Source organism: Ambystoma mexicanum, chromosome 1p (assembly GCF_040938575.1).
Source record: "Ambystoma mexicanum isolate Mex_15411 chromosome 1p, UKY_AmexF1_1, whole genome shotgun sequence".
NCBI lineage: Eukaryota > Metazoa > Chordata > Amphibia > Caudata > Ambystomatidae > Ambystoma > Ambystoma mexicanum.
In genome coordinates, this window is record NC_090921.1 from 277,336,340 (window position 1) to 277,356,901 (window position 20,562).

The 20,562-nt window shown below is 45.2% G+C and overlaps 1 protein-coding gene across 8 annotated transcripts in view; it reads left to right on the forward strand.

The window, feature by feature from the left end:
• LOC138568884 (CTD small phosphatase-like protein 3) overlaps window positions 1-20,562 on the forward strand; it is a 668,014-nt gene that overhangs the window by 601,423 nt on the left and 46,029 nt on the right. For all 8 annotated transcript variants that reach the window (XM_069646683.1, XM_069646699.1, XM_069646692.1 and 5 more), the window contains exon 11: window positions 9,522-9,617. In XM_069646683.1, the coding sequence (XP_069502784.1) occupies window positions 9,522-9,617 (96 nt within the window). The remainder of the gene's footprint in view (window positions 1-9,521; window positions 9,618-20,562) is intronic.

The window sequence follows — 20,562 nt, forward strand, 5'->3', positions numbered from 1 at the left end:
AGCTCTTCTTTTTTTTTTTTTTAAATATTTATTTTTAACCCAAAGTGTTGGATTGTTTGAACCGTGTCCAGTTTGTGAAATCCACAGTTAACTGTAGAGGTTTGCTTGAAGCGAATTCAGATTTTCAGCACATTAGTCATAATTCTATTAAAGACACAGAGGTGAAGGATTATGCTTTCCCATAACTTTACTTCTCGGGCAGCAATGAAAAACCAACAATAATACAATCCATAACAAAGATGAAGACTACAAGTCCCGCTTGATTAGAGTCTTTGCTAGTACAGGTATTAATGGCTCCCTAGAAAAATGACGTGCAAAAATGTCCACATAAACACAGAAACTCCCATTGCTGGTCCCAATGTGCGCCCCAACCTGTATACGCAGACTTATTCTCTGACCATCAGCTTCCAACTGGCTTGTTCTCCACGCTGGTACTTGGTATAACCAAAATTCACATTTCAGTGTACCACATTAACAGGAATTAAACATGTCATTACAATAGCAGTAAACATAATACCACAATTACCATACATAGTTCATCACAATTACAAGGGTGGGATAATCCTTTGCCTCTGTGTCTTTAATAGAATTTACTTTCTGCAAGAAATGTATTGAAAATCTGAATTCTTTGTCAATAGCAGAGGCTCGCATTATGCTTGATCAAAGCTTACCACCAACGTTGACATCTTCTCGATTGGTTTGATATGAAAGGTCTTGAAAGTGGATTAATTTGACCAATAAGCAGATCTCATGATATCTTCCAATATGGCCCCTAAACTGAAGGCCTTAACGGCCATAGTTCTCCTCAGCGAGTGGGCCCCATAACAATGAACATTGATACTGGCCTGGATTATCACGCATTTTTGCCATCTGACTAGTGTCGCCGGTGATATTGCGCCATATGGCTTACAGAGCACTATCAGTAGTTGAGATACGCCTGCAGGTCGCTCGTTGCACGTAATCTCATAAAATGCTAGGCATCTAACCTGGCATGACTTTGTTGATTCAGGAATTCCTCGTATGCAATTGATCTTAACCCTGTTTTTGTCCTCCTCGATATGAGTAACGTCACCCCATTCGGTGATAGATTTCCTATTCACTTCTACGGCCCTGACATCTGATACTCTCTTGCACGATGATAGGCACAAGATCATCGTGAGTTTAGCAGATACGGCTTTCCTATATAGAACAGAGTTCTCAGGCCATGCCGAAACAATTTCAATACTGTCTACATCCCACAGCTGTGTGTATTTTTCTGTAGGAGGTCTAGTTATTCTCATCCCTTTTTAACAGTGTGCATCTCAGCGCGTGCTCCCCTAGCTGCACCCCTTCCAACTTGGGATGGCCCGCCGATATCGCTGAGCAGACCGTATTAATGGTCCTATACGCTTTCCTTTGCGCTGCCATCTGCGCCAGATAATTGACAATGTGAACTACATCTGTTCCATTGGGATAAACGTCTATTTCCATGCATAAACTACACCATTTCGACCATGAAGACCTGTATTCTCTTTGTCCCTGGTGCCCAAAATTCGTTGATGAGCTGAGTCGATAAGCCTGGTCTAACCTAAGATCATCTGAAATCACCCAGGCGATCAGATTGCGCTTGCCCTGACTGCACAAGTGGGTGGCTGCCCCCTCCTGGCTCTCGCACAATATAATAGTGTCTGGGTAGCTCTACTGGGTTGCTGTGGGTTAGCTCCAGAACCCCCGGGAACCAAGCCTGGCCTTTCCAATCCGGCGTGATCAGAACCAGAGGCCGTCTGCCTCCTCACCTGAGCTAGAGTCCTTGTGATCATCGAGAATGGGGAAAAGTGTAGCATCTGTCCTGCCCCCATGACTGAAGGAAGGCCTCTGTTGCCTCTGCCTCCAGGTCCAGCCTCCAACTGAAGAATTGAGGTAGTTGATTGTTCAACCTCGATGCTGACACATTGTCCATTTTAAATAGCACGCAGCATCGTACAGTGAAGGACCCTGCCAGAAGTTCTAGGAAACTTATGTGAATTGGTTTTTCCTTCTCTGACCACCTGCCCTCTATCAACAGGTTCCCCAACCGGGCTCCCCAGCCCCATCTAATGGCTTCGGATTCTATAATGAGGTCTGGTGATGAGCCAAATATAGCTCTCCCATTCCATGCGTCCATGTGTTGAAGCCACAATTCTAACTCCTCTCACCTCTCGGGAAAGCTGAACCATCTGCTTGTATGACGCGCCCCTCCTGAAATGCTTAATCTTCAGTCTCTGGAGTGCTCTGTAATGTTATGGACCCAGGAATATAGCCTGAATTGAGGTGGCTAGATGCCCCACCAGTCTGGCAATTTCTCCTAAATAGGATTCTCTTTTCAACAGCGTCTGCCTGATCTGTTTCTTGATGTCGTTCACCTTGGTCATCGGCAAACTGAGAGAACCTCGGGTCGAGTCTATCACAAATCCTAGGAATTCCATGGATTGTTCCTGATGTACACTGGATTTCTCCCAGTTAATCAGACACCCGAGGCTCTGGAGTAAATCTAGAGCAATGTTCACCTGCGCTTTGAGCATTTCACTGCCCTGGCACATTAGGCACAAATCGTCCAGGTATACTATGAGACAAATCATTTTCTCTCTGTTAAGTCACCACGGGTTTAATCAGTTTGGTGAAACACCATGGAGCTGATGCTAGGCTGAAAGGAAGGCAACAGACTTCCCATGTCTCCTCCCAGCCAGAGAAACCTCAGGAACTTCGGGTGCTCTTCCGCCAGGGGTACCATCAAATAATCATCCTTGAGGTCTATCCTGGCCATCCAGTCCCCCTGTAACAATATGTCCCTGATGAGGTGGATCCCCTCCATTTTGAAGTGTCTGTAGACCACACATTTGTTTAGGGCTCTCAGATTGATCTTGTGTTTATCCTTCAATAGGAATACGTTGCTTACAAACCCTTGCGAGGTCTCTGATACCTGTACTATGGATGCTTTGTACTCTAGCTTCCTCAGTTCTAGCTCTAGAAGTTGTTGATCTTCTATGCTTGATAGTATACGACTTGGGAGATGCTTGGGTGTCGAGTGAAAATCTATGTGAAAACCCTTTACTGTGGCTCAAATCCAAGCATCTTTGGATATGGACAGCCAGACGCCTACATGCTTTGCCAAGCTCCCTCCTATAGAGGGGATTTTGTGCCAACAGCGTGCCTGAGTTTGCTCCCTCTCACCGGAGTTGTTCTTTTAGCAGTCGCTTTGTCGCCGTCCGATGCCACTTCCTCTTCCTGGGGAGTGGAAGAAGTTCGGTTTTTCGATCTTCTATATCTCTCCATTGAGTTCACTCACCAAAGGACCTGTTGTAGTGTTATCGAATGGAAGAGCGGTCCCTGTCTCTACCAGCCCTCCCGAAAATGAGCCTGCCAAATAACCTCATCAGTGAGGCTTGTGCCTTGTCGAAGGCTGCGTACGAGTTGTCGAACCTGGTCCGTTCCTTTTTATAAAGGCGTCTCTGAACAATTTTCATTTAACTGCTGTAGTAGACTCTGAGGCCGCCAGCTCGCTAAGCTTGGAGTCTATCTTCACTAACAGCGACCTCCTCCTTTCGGTAGTAATTGAATAGTTGGCATTGCCCAGTATACAGACGGCCCTCTCTGCCCATCTGGTTAAAATCACTGGATCCACTGATTCATTCTTTTCTCTGGCCTCTTCTGCCATCTGGAGGATTTTTGTGCGGGGGCCTACGATGTCTATCCTCTTGTCTTGGCAGGACCGCCAAGACCTATACAGTCCCTTCCTCACGGCCTTCTGGTATTTCCCCATGAAGGTGACCATCTTTTCTTAGATCTCTGGGTGTGTCTGCTATTCCATCGGGGAGGAAGGGTCTTGGGCATTCCGCCCTGAGTTTACTCCTGACCTACTTCGCCATCAGTGCCCTAAGGCATTTCTTAAAATAGGTCGCCACCTTCTTAGGTGACTCCCGCTCTGAGGGTCCAGGGTTGTATTGGGGTCTATGGGTCAAACTCATCACCCCCTTTGACATCTTCCTCGTCAGCCTTTTCTTCTGCGCTTTACTGTGTTCCTCATTCGAAGATGAAATTGACACCACTTCCTCCTCTGAGGATTCTTGCCAATCGTCATCCTCTTCGCCTGAGCTACTGGATGACTCCTCATGCCACCTGCTATTCGTTCTGGCTCTCTCCTTTCTACTTTTGCTACTCTGTCTTCCATGGCGTTCCCAAGGGGTCTGTTTGCTGGCTGCCTTTCTCCCCCCTTTACCTCTTGCATGCTTAAAACCCTTAATTTCCTCTATTCCGTAGGAGAGCTTCAACCAGTCCTCCATTAGTCATCTGCTGTGAGCCATGACAGATTCCCCCCATAGCTTTGAATTATTTGTCCCATATCTGGAGAATTCCTCTTTTGGGTTGCCTAGGTCACTGGTGCCACTCATCTCTGGGTATTGAGGGAGGGTGAACTCTTTCAATTAAGTATTTTCCAGGAGTCTTGGGCCTGTTCCCGTCACAATTATACACTACTGTGTATTAGGTGAGGCCAGATGCTGATAATTCAGCAGTCCAGTTTTATAGGGAACTGAGCCTGTCTTAGAATGAGTGTCATTATGCTCCTTTGGCCAGCAGGGGTGCTGTGTGTGGTAACAGGATCACTGTCCTTTCATACGATCAAGCGGAGTAGAACAGAGTCTATAAAAAATTGCAGTCCTTGATGAAACTAACACAGGCTCACTTGTTTGTTAACGGTCACGGACGTGGAACGAAGCGCTGGAACTATGCATAATAATAATAATAATAATAATTACTAGTGTATTATTATTCATAGTTCCAGCGCTCCTTTCCGTATTTCCCCATGAAGGTGACAATCTTTTCTTCGATCTCTGGGTGTGTCTGCTATTCCATCGTGGAGGAAGGGTCTTGGGCATTCCGCCCTGAGTTTACTCCTGACCTACTTCGCCATCAGTGCCCTAAGGCATTTCTTAAGATAGGTCGCCACCTTCTTAGGTGGCTCCCACTCTGGGGGTCCGCGGGTGTATTGGGGCCTATGGGTCAAACTCATCACCCCCTTTGACATCTTCCTCATCAGCCTTTCTTTTCTTCTGCGCTTTACTGTGTTCCTCATCCGAAGATGAAATTGACACCACTTCCTCCTCGGAGGATTCTTGCCAATCATCATCATCATCCACTTCGCCTGAGCTACTGGATCCGACGTGCTCCGCTCACATCCGTGACCCGTATGCCCAGTGTCATACCGTAACAGTAACTGCAGCTGCCAGAGGTACCGGCAGAACGCAAAACCCACAGTTTCCTATGCAGAATGTTCCGCTACGCTCCTTGCTGCTTGCGCTGCGCGTCTATGCGTTCTCTCCTAGCGTGCGCCAACAACATTCTATACAATACCAACATCAATATAAAAGATAAGGAATCGGAAAACACATAACTGGCGGCCCGAGCAGTAAAGAAAGAGGGGGTATCATGGGAGTTTCGTTGTGTATTTGCAGACAGGACTGTTGATTGGACATTTTTGACACATGATTTTTCTGAGGGACCAATAATACTTGGACTACCAAAGACTCCAATCAAGTGGGACTTGTAGTCTTCGTCTTTGTTATGGATTGTATTATTGTTGATTTTTCATTGCTGCTCGAAGTAAAGTTATGGGAAAGCATAATGCGAGCCTCTGGTCTCGACACAGAATTAATTGCCAGTACAACATCCTTCTGTTTGTTCTGAAATCTGCCTTTCGAATCTTAACCAAAGTGATGAGAAGGCGCTACATCTTTCCATACCTTACGGGCTGATAAAGAGCAGCTCCCATTCTGAAAGGCATGCTACATCTGGTCCTCCTATTATTTCAGTCTTGGCACTTTGAGTAAATCAAAAGGAGAATCTTGGGCACTGGCCAGAGCCTTCCCTCCACCAGTGCCATCTTGGACACAGTTGTTTCAGGTGTTTCTCTCGCTTGTCTCTTCAGAAGAAGTGTACACTGTGCTCTTGACCATTTACTATAGCGGGTGGGCGCAGATAGTTTTAGGGCAAATTACCTGTGGGCCAATTACCTGTGTGCCAATAGTTTCCTTTGCACACCAAGGTCTACACAAGACCCAGCTCCAGTGGGCATCCGATTGGAGGCTGGAATCTGACACTCTTCACAGATTCTTAGCTTCAAGTTATTGAAGATGGGTTGATTCTGGTGGCCTCGGGAATCCAACGTACTCTTGGGGTACCCACTTAGCTGCCTCTGGATTTAAAAATCTGCCCCACCATTTACACCACTACTTGGGATACGTTTGAGTCTTTGTGACTAGTTTGTGGTCCACTCAAGACCTGCTCATCATGTAAAGATCCTTGAGCTGAAGGCAACCTTGTTGGCCATTGGTTGTATTGCCATTCATTAAGGGTACTGGTCTTCATGAATTAAAACATTGTGTTGTGAACAAGCTTCGAGGCATGAATTCTCATTGTACTCAAGAACTGTGGGAATGTGTATGGGCACTTCAACAGCCATTAACACCTCATGAAATTCTGATGCAGAATCTTTTGTTGGAAAAATTCTCTTAAGAGAATGTTAAGGGGATTGTACAGGTTTCCAACCTGGTTGGAAGCTGCACACATTCTTGGATTTGAATGTTCTTTGTAATAAATCGGAGGCCATTTGACCATGTGGTCACCCATGAGCTTAACCTCTGTGTTTTGGAAGGTTATTTTTCCTTCATCCATTTCCTTGCCCCGGAATAATCTGTAATATTTAGGTACTTCCTGGGCTCCAGATAAGATTTTGAAATAGTATTTTACTGCTATTTTTTAGAAGCTGGAAGTAAAACGATTTTTTTAGGTCAGTAAAGTGAGTACAAAAGTGATATTTTTGTAATCTATGCTTCCTTGGACCTAGAAATTAATGCAAATTAAAAAGCATTTTTACATTCAGGTCTGCAGTGGGAGTACTTAATGTTTTTAAGGATTATGGTTTATACTAGGGAAGGGTGATCACTTCCTGCGAACCTTACATGATCTGGATTATTGTTGATTTTTCATTGCACAACCTTAATTTCTTCTTATAGGAATGCTATTCCTTTGCCAGGATATCAAAGCTTTGTGTTCTGGAACCTTTTATGAAAGTGTCCCTCTTTGCTTTTGTGATTCTCAATGAGTCGTTCATAACAGATAGAAGGCCAAAGGAATGGTGGTGATTGGTCAGGGTCCACCTAACGGGAGTGACCTGCATCCTTGTTATCACAAACCCTTCTCCCGCCCCCAAGTCCACTTCTTCCCACCCTCCTTTTGCCTGTAACACTTCTTCCCTCCTTCCCCATCCTGTTATCTTTACCCTATTGGACTCGGTTACAGGGAATGAAGACTGGTAATGCACACTTGGCAGAGTTTGGTAGTGCATTCCTTAGTCCAGTCTTATGCTTTGGCCTTAGCCATAAGTGAAAGGACATGCATATTGGTGTTGGGGCACAAGCCAGATGGAGGGTTCGAGCATGCACTGGAGTTCTCTCTTTAGTAGAAACAAATTAATGAACCACAGAGATCTCGCTCTCTTGGGACTCGGATACAGTGCAGAGGAAGGCTTAGGGAAAGCCGGTTCATTCTCTGGGCCCAAAGGAATGGTGGTTAGGAGCATGCTAGGTTATTATGCTTCAGCGGTAAGTGACACCATTAGTGCTACACACCAGGCCCACGGGTGAGAGAATCTGCCTGAAGCCATGTGTTCATCAGAACATAAGACTAAGAAGAAAGGGGAGCTCCCGGAGGACATTTGTTAAAACTGTACCTAGTTAGGCTAAGGCTAGATTAGGTTAGTGGAGTTGGGTATGTTCTCAGAAGTGTCATCACTTTGGCATTAGTAGCTGAAACAGGATAAATGTTTCCTCCACGCATTTAGCGAAATAGCCAAGGCATGGAGCTCAACTTTGGAGGGGAACAACATATAACGCTGTATTTTTGTGTGTTCATGTTGCAGATCTTGGGGTTGAGGATGAAAGGATTATTTCCTCGGAGTTCTGGTGTTTATTTTATCCAAATTCATCTTACCCGCTCGAAGTCGTGGATTCAGCAGTTTGTTTGAGCAGTTGCAGGCAAGACGCATGGGAGGGTTTGCGGGGTTCAGCAGATGCTGCAGGATCTTGCTAATTACCTGGCAGGTGATTGAAGGTATATATTGGCAGGTCACGTAAGTGGATGTTAAATCGACAGTTGGCCAAAACACTTGTTTAAACCCATTCAAAGTTGGAATGGAAAAACCGGTTCTTTACACCGCGCCCTCTGTCTCCAAAGCAAGTTTCATTCAACACATGTCTCCTAGTGCTGTTACTCTAACTGCTACAGACGGCCTTTATTCATTTCTAATGTGTAGTACTTTTTCCCCAATCTCTTCAATTTCCAACTCGTATGTCAAGTTGGTGTTATGAGGTGTACCAGCGGAGGTGTACCAGCGGATATTCCTAGCAATCCATTTTGGTGTCCTGGTATCTGAGACCGCTGCTCAGAGGTCTCGAGAGGGACAACGTGTTGGCAGCTCTTATAACGAGTCGTCACCAGGAAGTTCTCAATATGGTGAGTACGGGTCCTGTTTGAGGAGCGACCGCACTGCTCACTGAACCGGTCTCACTCAATGCATCTGAGCGTAGCAGTCGCCACACACTGCAGCACATCCATTGTTCCTCCATGGGGAGAGGCACTGGAGAAAGGACCTTGTACTTCTCCGTGACCAGCAGCAAGCCTTTCTGCTGGGTGGTCTTGCTAGCTTTCTAGACATTGAGGCAAGGAGGCCCATTAAATGGCAGGCTGTGAGCCATTTACATAATTCATTGGGGCCAGTGAGACTACACTGTAAATATGAGTGGCAACACCTGGGCATGTGAGTCTATGCTCTGGCTTATGGTGGCAGTACTTGGGCATCTGGGACTGCATATGGCAAATGGAAGCAACAGCTGAACATGCCTGGCTGTACCTTACAAATGACTATACCATGTACAGAAAGCAATATCTGGCTGAAAATGCCAGTCTTGCGTATTTGAGATTGCATTTGGCAGAAACCATGCAGGTGGCAACAGTGAACGGTAGAAGAACCTTTAACATAACATATGATGGCCGCACTAGGTAATTTGAGGCTTTCTTACTTGACTATACCCCCTATAGTATAGCATTATCGTGACTTATAAGATCATACTTGTTTCTGAAAAGAGTGCTCCTAACCTAGAATGGTTATGCTGGTGTTCCCCTCGAATATCGCATCTGCGTCTCTCTTAAGCCAGCATCCTAGTTCACAAATGTTTGATGATCATAATTGCTTTTTGTCTGATCCAGTTGCTAATTGTTTCTTTTTATTTATTTTATTTGTACATTTGTAGCAGCGCACAAAGCCTGTGGGCATCTAGGCGCTTGATGTCTCAAGATTCAAAGGCTATTATCTAATTGCTGTAATACATGCTTCTGCTAACCCTGCCGTTTATTGTTGTGCCAGCTGTCTTACCCATTTCTCTTAGCCCCCATCTATTTAGTCCCTTTTCCCCAGTTCTTAATGTCTTTTCCGCCCTATCCTATTACAGAATTTAAACCGAATCCCAGTGAAGAGCTGGATGGGAGACGACGAAGATGAAGAACTCCTCAATCTGATTCCTGTCCTCGAAGAGATGACCCAAGTGGTAAGGAAATTGATCCCGACTTATCAAATAGTAGAAATGGATCACTACGTTTTGCACGTAGCTTTCATTAAATAACATCCACTTTCATTCAAACATAAGCTCCTTACGCACAAATCTGAGTACACTCAATCATGACTTCAGCATCACTTGGTGTACACTGTGTTCCAGCACCTTCCCCCTTTATTTATCGATGCTATACCAACAGGTGGAAAGATGGGAGTACAAGAAGCGCAGGGTATAAATGGAAATGAAAGTCCAAGCATAAGTGCATCTTCGCCCTTCCACCGCTCCTAACATGCCTGCTAGCTGCCACATGTTTTGGATCCGGCTGAGAAGGCAGGATGTGTTATGAGCAGTGTGGCTAGGCACCCCTGATGCAAGATTTATACTTCAGAGATCTTGGTACCATTTGTATATTGAGGTTCTCCTTTGAGTGACCACTCCTGGGTGCGGTTCATGTGGACATGCACATGCTGCATGCCATTCACTGGCTTCATGTAAGACAAGTGATTAAAGTTGCTTTTCCTACACAAAATGCATGCAGGTGCCCCAAGTTCCCATGCACTCTTGCTGTATGTGGGTTTTATTTTTTTGTGGTGGGGCGGGTCTCATAAGTACCACTGCACTAGTGGTCAACACAATTTGAGTTGCCACACAGACGTCCACCGAATAGCATTTTGAATCCACTTTACTTTTTGCAAGCATTGCCATTGCAACAATTTCACAAAATGCCATTGAGTTAAAAGCCACATGATCTAATATTCTTAGAAAATAAATTATAAAAACATTACATATTTATTCATAATACCTTAAAGTACAGTGTATGCTGGAAGAAACAAAGCTGTCCATTCTGTAGACTTCATTTCCTTCTACCTTCCCCTGCTCTCCAATGATGTTTAGTCACTGGACACTGTCCAACCTTATCGCTCCTATGGCGATAGAAGCGTCTCGAACTGTCCTCCCGTTCAAGCACCTTCCTTGCTTTTCTCATGTTGTGTGCCTCCCGCATGTGTTTTTCTTCCTGTATATGTTATTGATATAATTTAGCCTTGGAGTCTGCCAGTGGAGCACCCAAAATATGACTATCTTGAGAGCAACACTTACCCATCAGGTGCAGAACCTCTAAGGGCTCACCAGTCCATTAGCCTAATTTCAGCGGCTGTCTCAAGAAGCTATCTTCTGCCTTGTATGGGGTTGACAGTGGCAGAATTGGTATTGACTTGTCTGTGGGAGCTGCTAAATCCCACAGATCCTCCAAGTGTTTCCAACCCAACCTCGATTTAATTCAATTGAGTTAGTAAGCCCCAGGGAAGGGAAAACAGGTAGTGGATAAAATAATAAATGAGATAGATGCTGCCTTGGATGGCTCTGGTCTTGGAGATCTGTAGTTGGGACAACATGGACCAGGATTAAATCAATCTGTTACTAAATTACCTTTTATATTTTGATTACCCTTTCCCCTTTTCCCCCTCCTCTCCCTTACCTGTTGCACCTCCTCAAAATGCCTGGAGATGACCTTAAGTGTAGATGACTTAATAGTACTAGCTTCTTTAACAACTTCTCACTTATTGAAGATTTCCTTTCTCAAAGAAGAACATTTCTGAAGATTCCTAATACTAACTCCATTTTACAGCAATAGAGTACTTGGGCTCTATTACAGTTAATCCTCCAAATTCCTAGCAGGCAGAGGCTCAAGTCACCTTTTTAAGAAAAAATGTATGTTTGTCCGTTTGAAATTACTGGGACGAAGAAGATGCTGCTGTGGCTGATGCTCCACAATTCTAATTCTTGACGTTGCGTGCATGTGTGAGGAAAGAGTGAAGCTTTGCCACTTCGTAACCAGGCAACTAGTCCCAGCCAGGCTCCAGCCTCGACTGGGCCACGCACACAGACAGAAAAAAGACAAACTCAACCTGAGAGTTCTTGAGCGGCTCGGACACAAAAAGGTCACATGCGCGAGCATGCGGAAAAGACATTAACAGTAAAATCGAGTTCTGAAAGGCTCCGATGTAGAAGAAAAACACTTCTGCACACGCGCGGATTCACCAAAAGGTTGATTTTGACTGCTCGCTGGGTAACCAAAATGACCACGATATGCTCAGGCCACATTTATTTACTTAGGGCTGCATGGCAACAAAGATCGCCTCCACATTAAGTCCGTAATTTACTGTTGCCACATAGTTTTCCATAAATATTTACATCAATGCTGAGGATGTAACTCATGCTCTGCGTGATGTACACGTGACTGCAGTCACATGGACATCTGAATAAAGATAAGCACGTAGCCCGCCGTACGGCAGTTCCGTCTCTGACTCTCATGCAGTGTGTCCGTGTCATCTTTGCGCGTATTATTCAGCTGCGTCACTGAGCGAAGGCATGCCCTCGCATATTCCTCACACATCACATTGGCGACAGAGGATGGGATTCCCTGTGAAACCGGTGAGAGAAATCCTCAGGTACTCACGCTACCCCGACAGCCCAGGCTCGCTGAGTTGCTCGTGCCGGGCATAACGGTTGTGGAGTGTGAGGAAAAGGAAAAAAAAAGGCAACATAAGCCTGCCATCGCGGACTTAGACAGTAAGTGCTGTGCTTCCTCTCATAGGCGCTACAGGCAACGGTTGACTACACAGCCCCAGCTGCTCTCCGGCACACCCACATAACGTGAGGGGGGAGGGGCTGTGAGAGAAAAAAAGAAAATAATTTTTTTTTTTATTAAATTCTCCAAATATACTTCACCTGAAGTAAAATAAAGAAGTAAATATGTGAGGAAGTGAGTCCCTTCTATGGACTTTACTTGGACAAAATTACCCACAAAAAGAAATACTGCCTCAATGACAACAGGAGTAGAGTATACTAGTAGCAGTATAGCAGAAACTGGCGCTGAGTACATACAGAGACAGTAATACAGCAAAAGAGCACAAACCCACTGCTACAAGCTGAAGCAACAGCACAACACATGCAGATGCTGAGTATCTAGTGGCTCATTTATCAGTATTGTAGTGTCACAAAACAGAAGCACAGACATGGCACCAAAGGAGTCACAGTTCATATGAAAAACACGTTAGAAACCCACATACGTATTTTGACTTTACAGACCTATTTACAGCCAAATTACGCTTGTTAAGTGGAAGTAAAAATAAATAAGTATAAATATGGCAGATGACATCACGACGCCACAGAGGTTGCAAAACCAAAGCCGGAACCCAGACACCAGCAAGGTGGTTGGACACTGCATAGGGCACTTTCATGCAACCTTTTCAACCGTATGGGACCCGCATTGGTCTTCGGTGGGAATTGTGGTTGCAACAGTTTGAACTCTCCCTTCACACCCGCAAAATTGAGGATGAAGAGAGCGTTTCTAATGCTTAACTTGGGCACAATGGCACTTGGCATTTTTAATGCTCTACCAAACCGAGGCACAGATGATGACTACGCTACTGCTAGAGACGTCCTCACGTAGAAATTTAAACCAAAAGCCAGTCATGATTTTGAAAGATATTCAAAAGGAGTCAAGCCAGACAACGCCCACAAGAAAGCATAGATGATTTTCACAGTCGGCTGAGAGAGTTGGCATTGTCATGTGACTTTCCAGATGAGGAGTTTGCAGTCCGGCAACAAGTCATACATGGGCTGTCTTCAGAGAAGTTAAGGCGTGCAGCCCTAGCTGAAGATCTCCCTCTCGACACTATTCTGACAATGGGTCGATTACACGAAAGGACAGAGGAACACGCAACCGAGATGGAGCAGATTATAAGTCGTTTACCATTGGATGCTGATCTGACAAAGGACAATCCCCCAACTGTAAATGCCCTGAGGCACCAGAAGCCACCAAGAAAACCATCCAACAAGAAGTCGAAAGGCTGTATATGGTGTGGTGGACAGCACAGCAGAAACGAACCATGTCCGGCATATGGCACCACATGCCACAAGTGTGGGAAAGAGAATCATTATGCGTCAGTATGTTTAAGCTTGAAGTCGATTAATGATACTACTGGTCGGGGAAGGACCCCACGACACAGAGATGGTGTAGATTCTCGAAGTTCTACAACGTGCCAGGAGAAGCCGCAGCACCGTTGGAATAGACAAAAAGGAAAGACTCGGCAAAAAAAAAGTTGGCACGCGCGCCATTGGAGGTGAGGAGTCTGACAGTACTAGTAACAGTGAAGAAAGTCAATCTAGCAGAGAGACATCACCAGGCAATACCAAATGGAATTACTATCAGAAAAGGGAGAAAGCACATATGATATCAGCTGTGAAACCAGGAAATGATAGTCAGAGTGGTGCAAAGTCACGGCGATGTACAGTGCTTGTGGAAGACATTCCAGTCACCATGATGATAGACACTGGAGCCACTGTAAATGTTATGCCTGTTTCCAGATTTGAGAAACTAAAACCACAGCCGACGCTCAGTCTTGTTGTATGCTTATGGTTGTAAGAAACCTCTTCCAGTAACAGGATATTTCAAAACGACACTTTCATATCGTGGTGTCAGCTGCAAGACTCTAATCCATGTGATAGATGCTGGCATCGAAACACTACGCTCCACGGCTGAACGTCTAGAAGTAATACAATTCAATCTTGCGATCCAGCCGGAGAACATTGAGACTCTCCTAAAGAAACACAGAAAACTTTTCATTGGTATTGGGTGCCTCAAAAACCGGTCAGTAAAGCTACATATTGACCCAACCATCGAACCCAAAGCAGTAGGGCACAGGAGGGTCCCTTTTCACGTGAGAGGTGCTGTGGAAGCAGAACTGAATAAGTTAGAAGATCTGAAAATCATTGAGAAAACGACAGGAGCTACACCATGGGTCTCATCCATGGAAGTCACAACCAAACCAAAACAACCAAATGCTGTACGCATCTGTATCGACATGTGTCTGCCAAATGCAGCTATTGGTCGAGAACGACATATTACGCCTACAATTGATGAACTGATCGTAGACCTCACCGGTGCAACTACGTTTAGCAAACTTGATCTTCTGTCTGGCTATCATCAGATTTGCGTTACATTACAACGTTCTCATCGCATTTAGGGCTTCGACGGTACCGTCGCCTCAATTTTGGAATATCTTCAGCGGCGGAGTTTTCCCAGAATGAAATTCGACGAGTGCTCCAGGATCTGCCAGGTGTCACTAATATTAGTGATGATATTCTAGTCTATGGAAGAACAGAAAGGGAACATACAACTTGGTTAGCGGCGACTTTGTAACGACTAGAAGAATCAGGACTCGCCCTCCATTCTGAAAAATGTGAGTTTGCAAAAAAATCAGATTTTTTTTGGATATGTATTCAATGAGAATGGTGTCTCGCCAGATCCCAGTAAAGTAAATGACATTAAAAATACAAAAGCACCCAAAACTGTGTCGGAAGTAAGAAGCTTTTTAGGCATGGCAACGTATTGCGGCCGTTTCATTCCAGATCTTGCCACCGTTGCTGCTCCACTACGAGAACTCGCATAAACAAAAAATGCTTGGCAATGGGGCATCAAAGAAGAACAAGCATTTCTGAAAATAAGAGTCACTCTCCAGTGATACAACAATGGCATTTTTTTGACATTAATCGCAAGAGGGAACTGCTCGTGGCTGCTAGTCCAGTGGGATTGGGAGCAGTGCTGACGCAAAAAGACAAGAATGGAATAGTATATATTGCATATGCCAGCAGAGCACTTACACTGGCCGAGAAAAACTATGCTCAAATAGAAAAAGAAGCATTAGCTATTATCTTGTGAAGTAAGCACTTTCAAGTGTATATCCTAGGGCACACAGTAACTGTGCTCACTGATCATAAACCACTCATCCCTATCTTCGGAGGCACAGCTCCACATCCACCTGCAAGGATTGAAAGATGGTTACTGCAAGTGCAACAATTTGATCTGAATGTACAATATCGTGCAGGAGCTGACAACCCAGCAGATTACTTATCACGCCACCCACGCAGCCACAGCGTCCGAACAAGAATCTGCAAAAATTACAGAAGAGCATGTCTGCCAAATCATTAAACTTGCTAGACCAAAAATCATGACACTCAAAGCGATTTCAATCTGAAACAGAGACTGATCCATGTCTCCAGCTTGTAAAAACTGCTATTTTAGCAGGAGAATGGAAGAGATTCCTATCAGCAGTTGCTGGAAGAGCACAGTCAGCGCAAGAATTCTTGCAGGCACTATTTGGGATACGCCATGAATTATCCCTATCAGCAGAGGGTCTAATTATGAAAGGGCACAGAATTGTGCTACCGCTATCACTACATGATCGAGGACTCCAACTAGCACATGAAGGACACCAGGGTGTTGTTAAAACGTTAGCACACTTAGTCATGTATCTGGCTGCCTCATATGCAACAAAAAGTAGTGACCCTTGTAGAAACTTGCAGTGCCTGCCGATCTTCTCGTCGCACAGGACCGCCAGAACCCATGAAACATCTGCCAAGAAGCACTCGCAGGTGGGAGTCTATCAGTACGCCTACTTATTAGTGGCAATTGATGAGCACACTCGGTATCCTGAAATAGAACTGGTCCACTCTACAGAAACAAAAGAAGTCACCACAGCTTTAGAAAGAAATGTTTGCTTCACATGGAATTCCATCAGTGATTAGAAGCGATAATGGGCCACCATTCACAAGTAAAGAATTTCACTGCTTTGTAAAAGAAACAGGGATACGTCATCATCACATTACGCCATACTGGTCTCAAGCAAATGCAGATGTAGAACGATTCATGGCGTCTATCAACAAAGTTGTCAGAATTTCAAAAGACAAAGGCCGTAAGTGGCTTCCTGAACTTTACAGATTTCTACACATGTATCGTCTCACGCCACATTCTTCCACACACGTCAGTCCAGCAGACCTGATGTTTCAAGTTCCCATCCAAGGGAGTTTGCCTTTACATCACTCTTGGAAACCATCCCCAGTTGACTGGGACAATATTGAGTCAAGAAGGCGGTTACATAATGCAAAGACTCAACCAGGAAGGCGATGAACAGTAAAATACAAGTTGGTGACACAGTGTTAGTGAAAACACGAAATAGAAAAGGAAAAATGTCACTACCATACGAGTCAGAACCATGGACAGTAACTCAAAGGCGACATGGCCTTGTGTCAGCCACGCGAGGGCAAGAATCAGTGTCAAGAAATCCCTCCCATTTTCAAAAAACACCACCAATCTTGTGGGAGGAAAAGAAAAGAGAAAGTAATGTTATTGGAAAACTAACACAGACCAATAACCCTCAAGAAGAACAAAGTGACAAGATAAACTATAGTTCTCCAGTCTGTTTGAGAAATGAAGAAAGACAGGAAGATGTGCCTCGCACTTCTTTGTGAGAGAGGAACGACAGGTATACACTAAAACAACCACCACCGTCGAAAAGACTGAAAGACTATGTTCATAATAGTATCCACATGGGGTTCACGGTGGTAATGGGAGAAGAAAACATAGAAGACAACAGAAGAAAAAAAAACTGTTATTGCATTATGAAAAGCCTGGCGTTAATACAAATGTTTTATTCCTGAACAAGCCATCAAAAAGTTTCCTTAGTAGTAAGTACTTCTGTTTGAATACTGACCATTATATTTGTTTTGATTGGTAATCTAAAAAGTTGGTAAGGAATGTGATGTACACGTGACTGCCTTCACGTGAACATCCGAATAAAGATAAGCACGAAGCCCGCCGTACGACAGTTCCGGCTCTGACTCTCATGCAGTGTGTCCGTGTCATCATTGCGCGTATTATTCAGCTGCGTCACTGAGCGAAGGCCCACCCTCGCATATTCCTCACACATCACACGCTGCTTCACTCTTAAAAGCTGCGCTCCCATCTGAGAGTTTTGAGTAGGTTTCCTCTGCCAGCTTACTGCCTTGACTTCTCCAGCTAGAAAGGTTCCTTTTGGGGCATTAGGGGGAGAAACTATACTCAACCTGCCTCTGGGAATTCTCTTATGAAAGGCAGTTGGATATTGTTCTGAACATTCCATACAGATTATTTATGCTCATTAGCCAATCAGCTTCAACTTCACTTTCCTGCCATCGTGGTTTGGGATTCCTGTACAACTCATGTTAAGGAAAGTAAAGAAACATACACTATTCCCAATCCTCCCCACTAACCTCTATTCTTGGAAAAGCATCCCCCAATCTTGTGCATAGTTACAGGCAACCTGAACCTGCAAACCCTGACAGACAGCAGGCATAACCATGCCTATGTAGGGGCGATACAACTGCCTTGGTTTTATTTGCTTCCAGGTTGTACAACAACTGATTTTCCTGCCAGTTGGGTGCGTTAGCACACCTGACTTTTGGAGCTGTGCTACATACTCCTTGTTATCGGATGATGGTGCCCTTTCTTTTAATAACAAATGTTTGCGTCCTCTTTAGATTCCCCATCGCCATAATGTTGGTCTTGCCTGTATATGGGCCTGCTTTCTTGCTCTTGCGTGCATTATAACATCATGGAAAAGTAGAGTACTTACCGTCACCGGCAGGTCAGCAGCCCTCGCCATACAGACACTTGGGTTATAAATAAACAGGTTGAAATTTGAATTCCACGGCCTCGTACCAGTTGTTATATGGATGTTTGGTAGTTCCCCCTAATGATGTACCGACCATGTCAAAGTTCATACCTTGAAGCTTTTTGAGGGATTCTACCTGTACGTCTACATTCTATCCCTCAGCAGCAAGTCATCCACAGCACACCCCCATCAGCCAAATCAAAGGCTACCCTGTGTTAGGCAGGAATTGATGTAGTAACCCTGTGGGAGATTACACAACACTTGCCCTCTTGGTATTAGGTAACCCACCTTTTGGTATAGGCCTGTAATACACATGTTGGTAGTGTGACTGAGCAGCCAGGCTTATCTCAAGAGGGCTAAATGTAGCACTGAAATCCACCAATACAAGTAGTATTTACAATTAACATCAATTTTTAAATAAGCATTCTTTTAAAAGGGCAATATATGTAACAATCAAATATACTTTAAAATACTTTTCCAGAATCGGCACAAAGCTAGCAGATACTCTTTTGAGATGCTTTTTACACACTTCCTACACCCGGAGGTGACTTCACTAAAAAGCTAGTAATGGCCTTTATATATCACTAGTACACTTTGTGGATTCTGAGGTTTGCAGAAAGGAAGGGTTAGAGGAAGGAAAAAGGTTAAACAGGTTCTCAGGGCATTTGAGTATACGTGCATCTTCCAATAAAGTCTAGACAAAACCTTTCCCAGCTATAATAGTTAAAAACCAAGATATCACCTCTGAGGGACAGAAAATGTCAAAGTAAATGGACTAGAAGAGTCTGCAGCGAGCTAGGGCAGCCAAAGTCAATTGGAGCAGTCTATGGAGCTGAGGCACTTCTGAGAGTTTCTGAAGAAAAATCACTGTAGGGTCACAAGCTGTTACACTTGTGGAAAGTAGAGTTGAAATCAACTCAAACAGAAATAGCCTAAGACACTGAGGTAAGTACCCCAAGTCTGAACAGTACCTCTGGTTAGAAGAGTAGTCCAGCTGGCTTCTGTCTGGTTGCACTAGTGCTGGGTTCCAGAGCCTCAGTCGTGGGTATAAGAGGGAGGACGTCTGGAGGACTCAAGCAGCAGCAATTTGGAGGGCGGCAGCAGCTACGGGCTTTTTTCGGATCAGCAGTACTTCGCGGTTACAGCGTGCAGTAAGCGGCACAATAGCAGATCTTGGATACCGGTTGGGCTTCCTTCACTCCTTGAGACCTGCACTCTAGTGAGGGGATTCGAGCTCTGGTCGTCCAACTTCTGTAGGGTCCACTCGACTATGGATTTCTCAAGCCATGGCACTGTGTTCCTGCAGCAGCAAAGAAGTACAGCCAATCGGGGAAGATGGTCCAGTGGAGTTCGTCTCTGGTTTAGTTGGTCCCACTAACCCAAGGGAAGTCCCCCCTTCCGGAGCTTCTCTTGTCAATCAGAAAAAGGAGTTTCAGCACAGCAGCAGGGCTTCACCGGGCAATTCCAAGGTCCAGGAGGATGCAGCAAGCTTCATTCACGGTTTCTTCGTTGGGTGTTCTTCCCAGTGTTCGACTCTGCCTCTAGTCCCAAAACCCTCGCCTTTTAAGCAGGTTTCTCCCATTCATGCACACCCTAAGCTGTCACTTAAACAGCAGGGTGGCTGTCCTGAAAGGACTGCCAGCCAGCCAATCAGGACTGGGGGCATTCAGGCATTACAAAGGTCAGGGAAGTTACGGGAACCTGCCTAACTTCCTACCCTTCCAGACACACTGGAGCCAGAGGTGTGTTTCAGTACTGAAGCCTGCCAAAGGCAAAATGAACAAAGGGCTCAACCCTGGCTTTGCGCGCATAGTAAAACCCAGGAAAGACCTCACAAACGGAAATGGTCACCCATGGGTGCTATGCTGCAGCTGGCTATTCAGCTTGCAGTAGCAAAGCACAATGGTGGAAAATTAAACCACTGCCACCATCCGTTTAAAGTAGTGAGGGTAACGTAAAAAATGTTACATGAGTAGGTGGGAAGAGGGGCTACTAAGTAACCCACAGCACTCCACATAAGATGTGTGCTGGACACACAGAAAAGGTAAGTCAAGTCAATTTCACTTTACTATTCTTGGGACCAACATTGGCTCTCTGCCCCCAGAAGACACTGGGAAGGGGCAGAACCAAAGGTCAACAGCCTGTACGGTGTTGGCCCCCTCCGGAAGGGGTGTGTGCCCGCCCTGCGGGCGTATGGAGCCATGCCCTGAACCAGAGGAGGGTGCCTTAACAGCGGCAGGGGGGTAGCACCTGGAATCCGGACTAAAAGATGAATTGAATTTGCATTGGGCCGTGAGGCTGGACCGCGGACCACATGAAAAAGTGGGCCTGGGGTGCGGCCCCAGTGATGGGGCCCGACTGTGAGCTGGGCGCACTGGGCCATAGGCACCTTCCGTGGAGTTGTGGGCAAATGGGACCCTGAAGGTGATGAGAGGTGCCAGTAG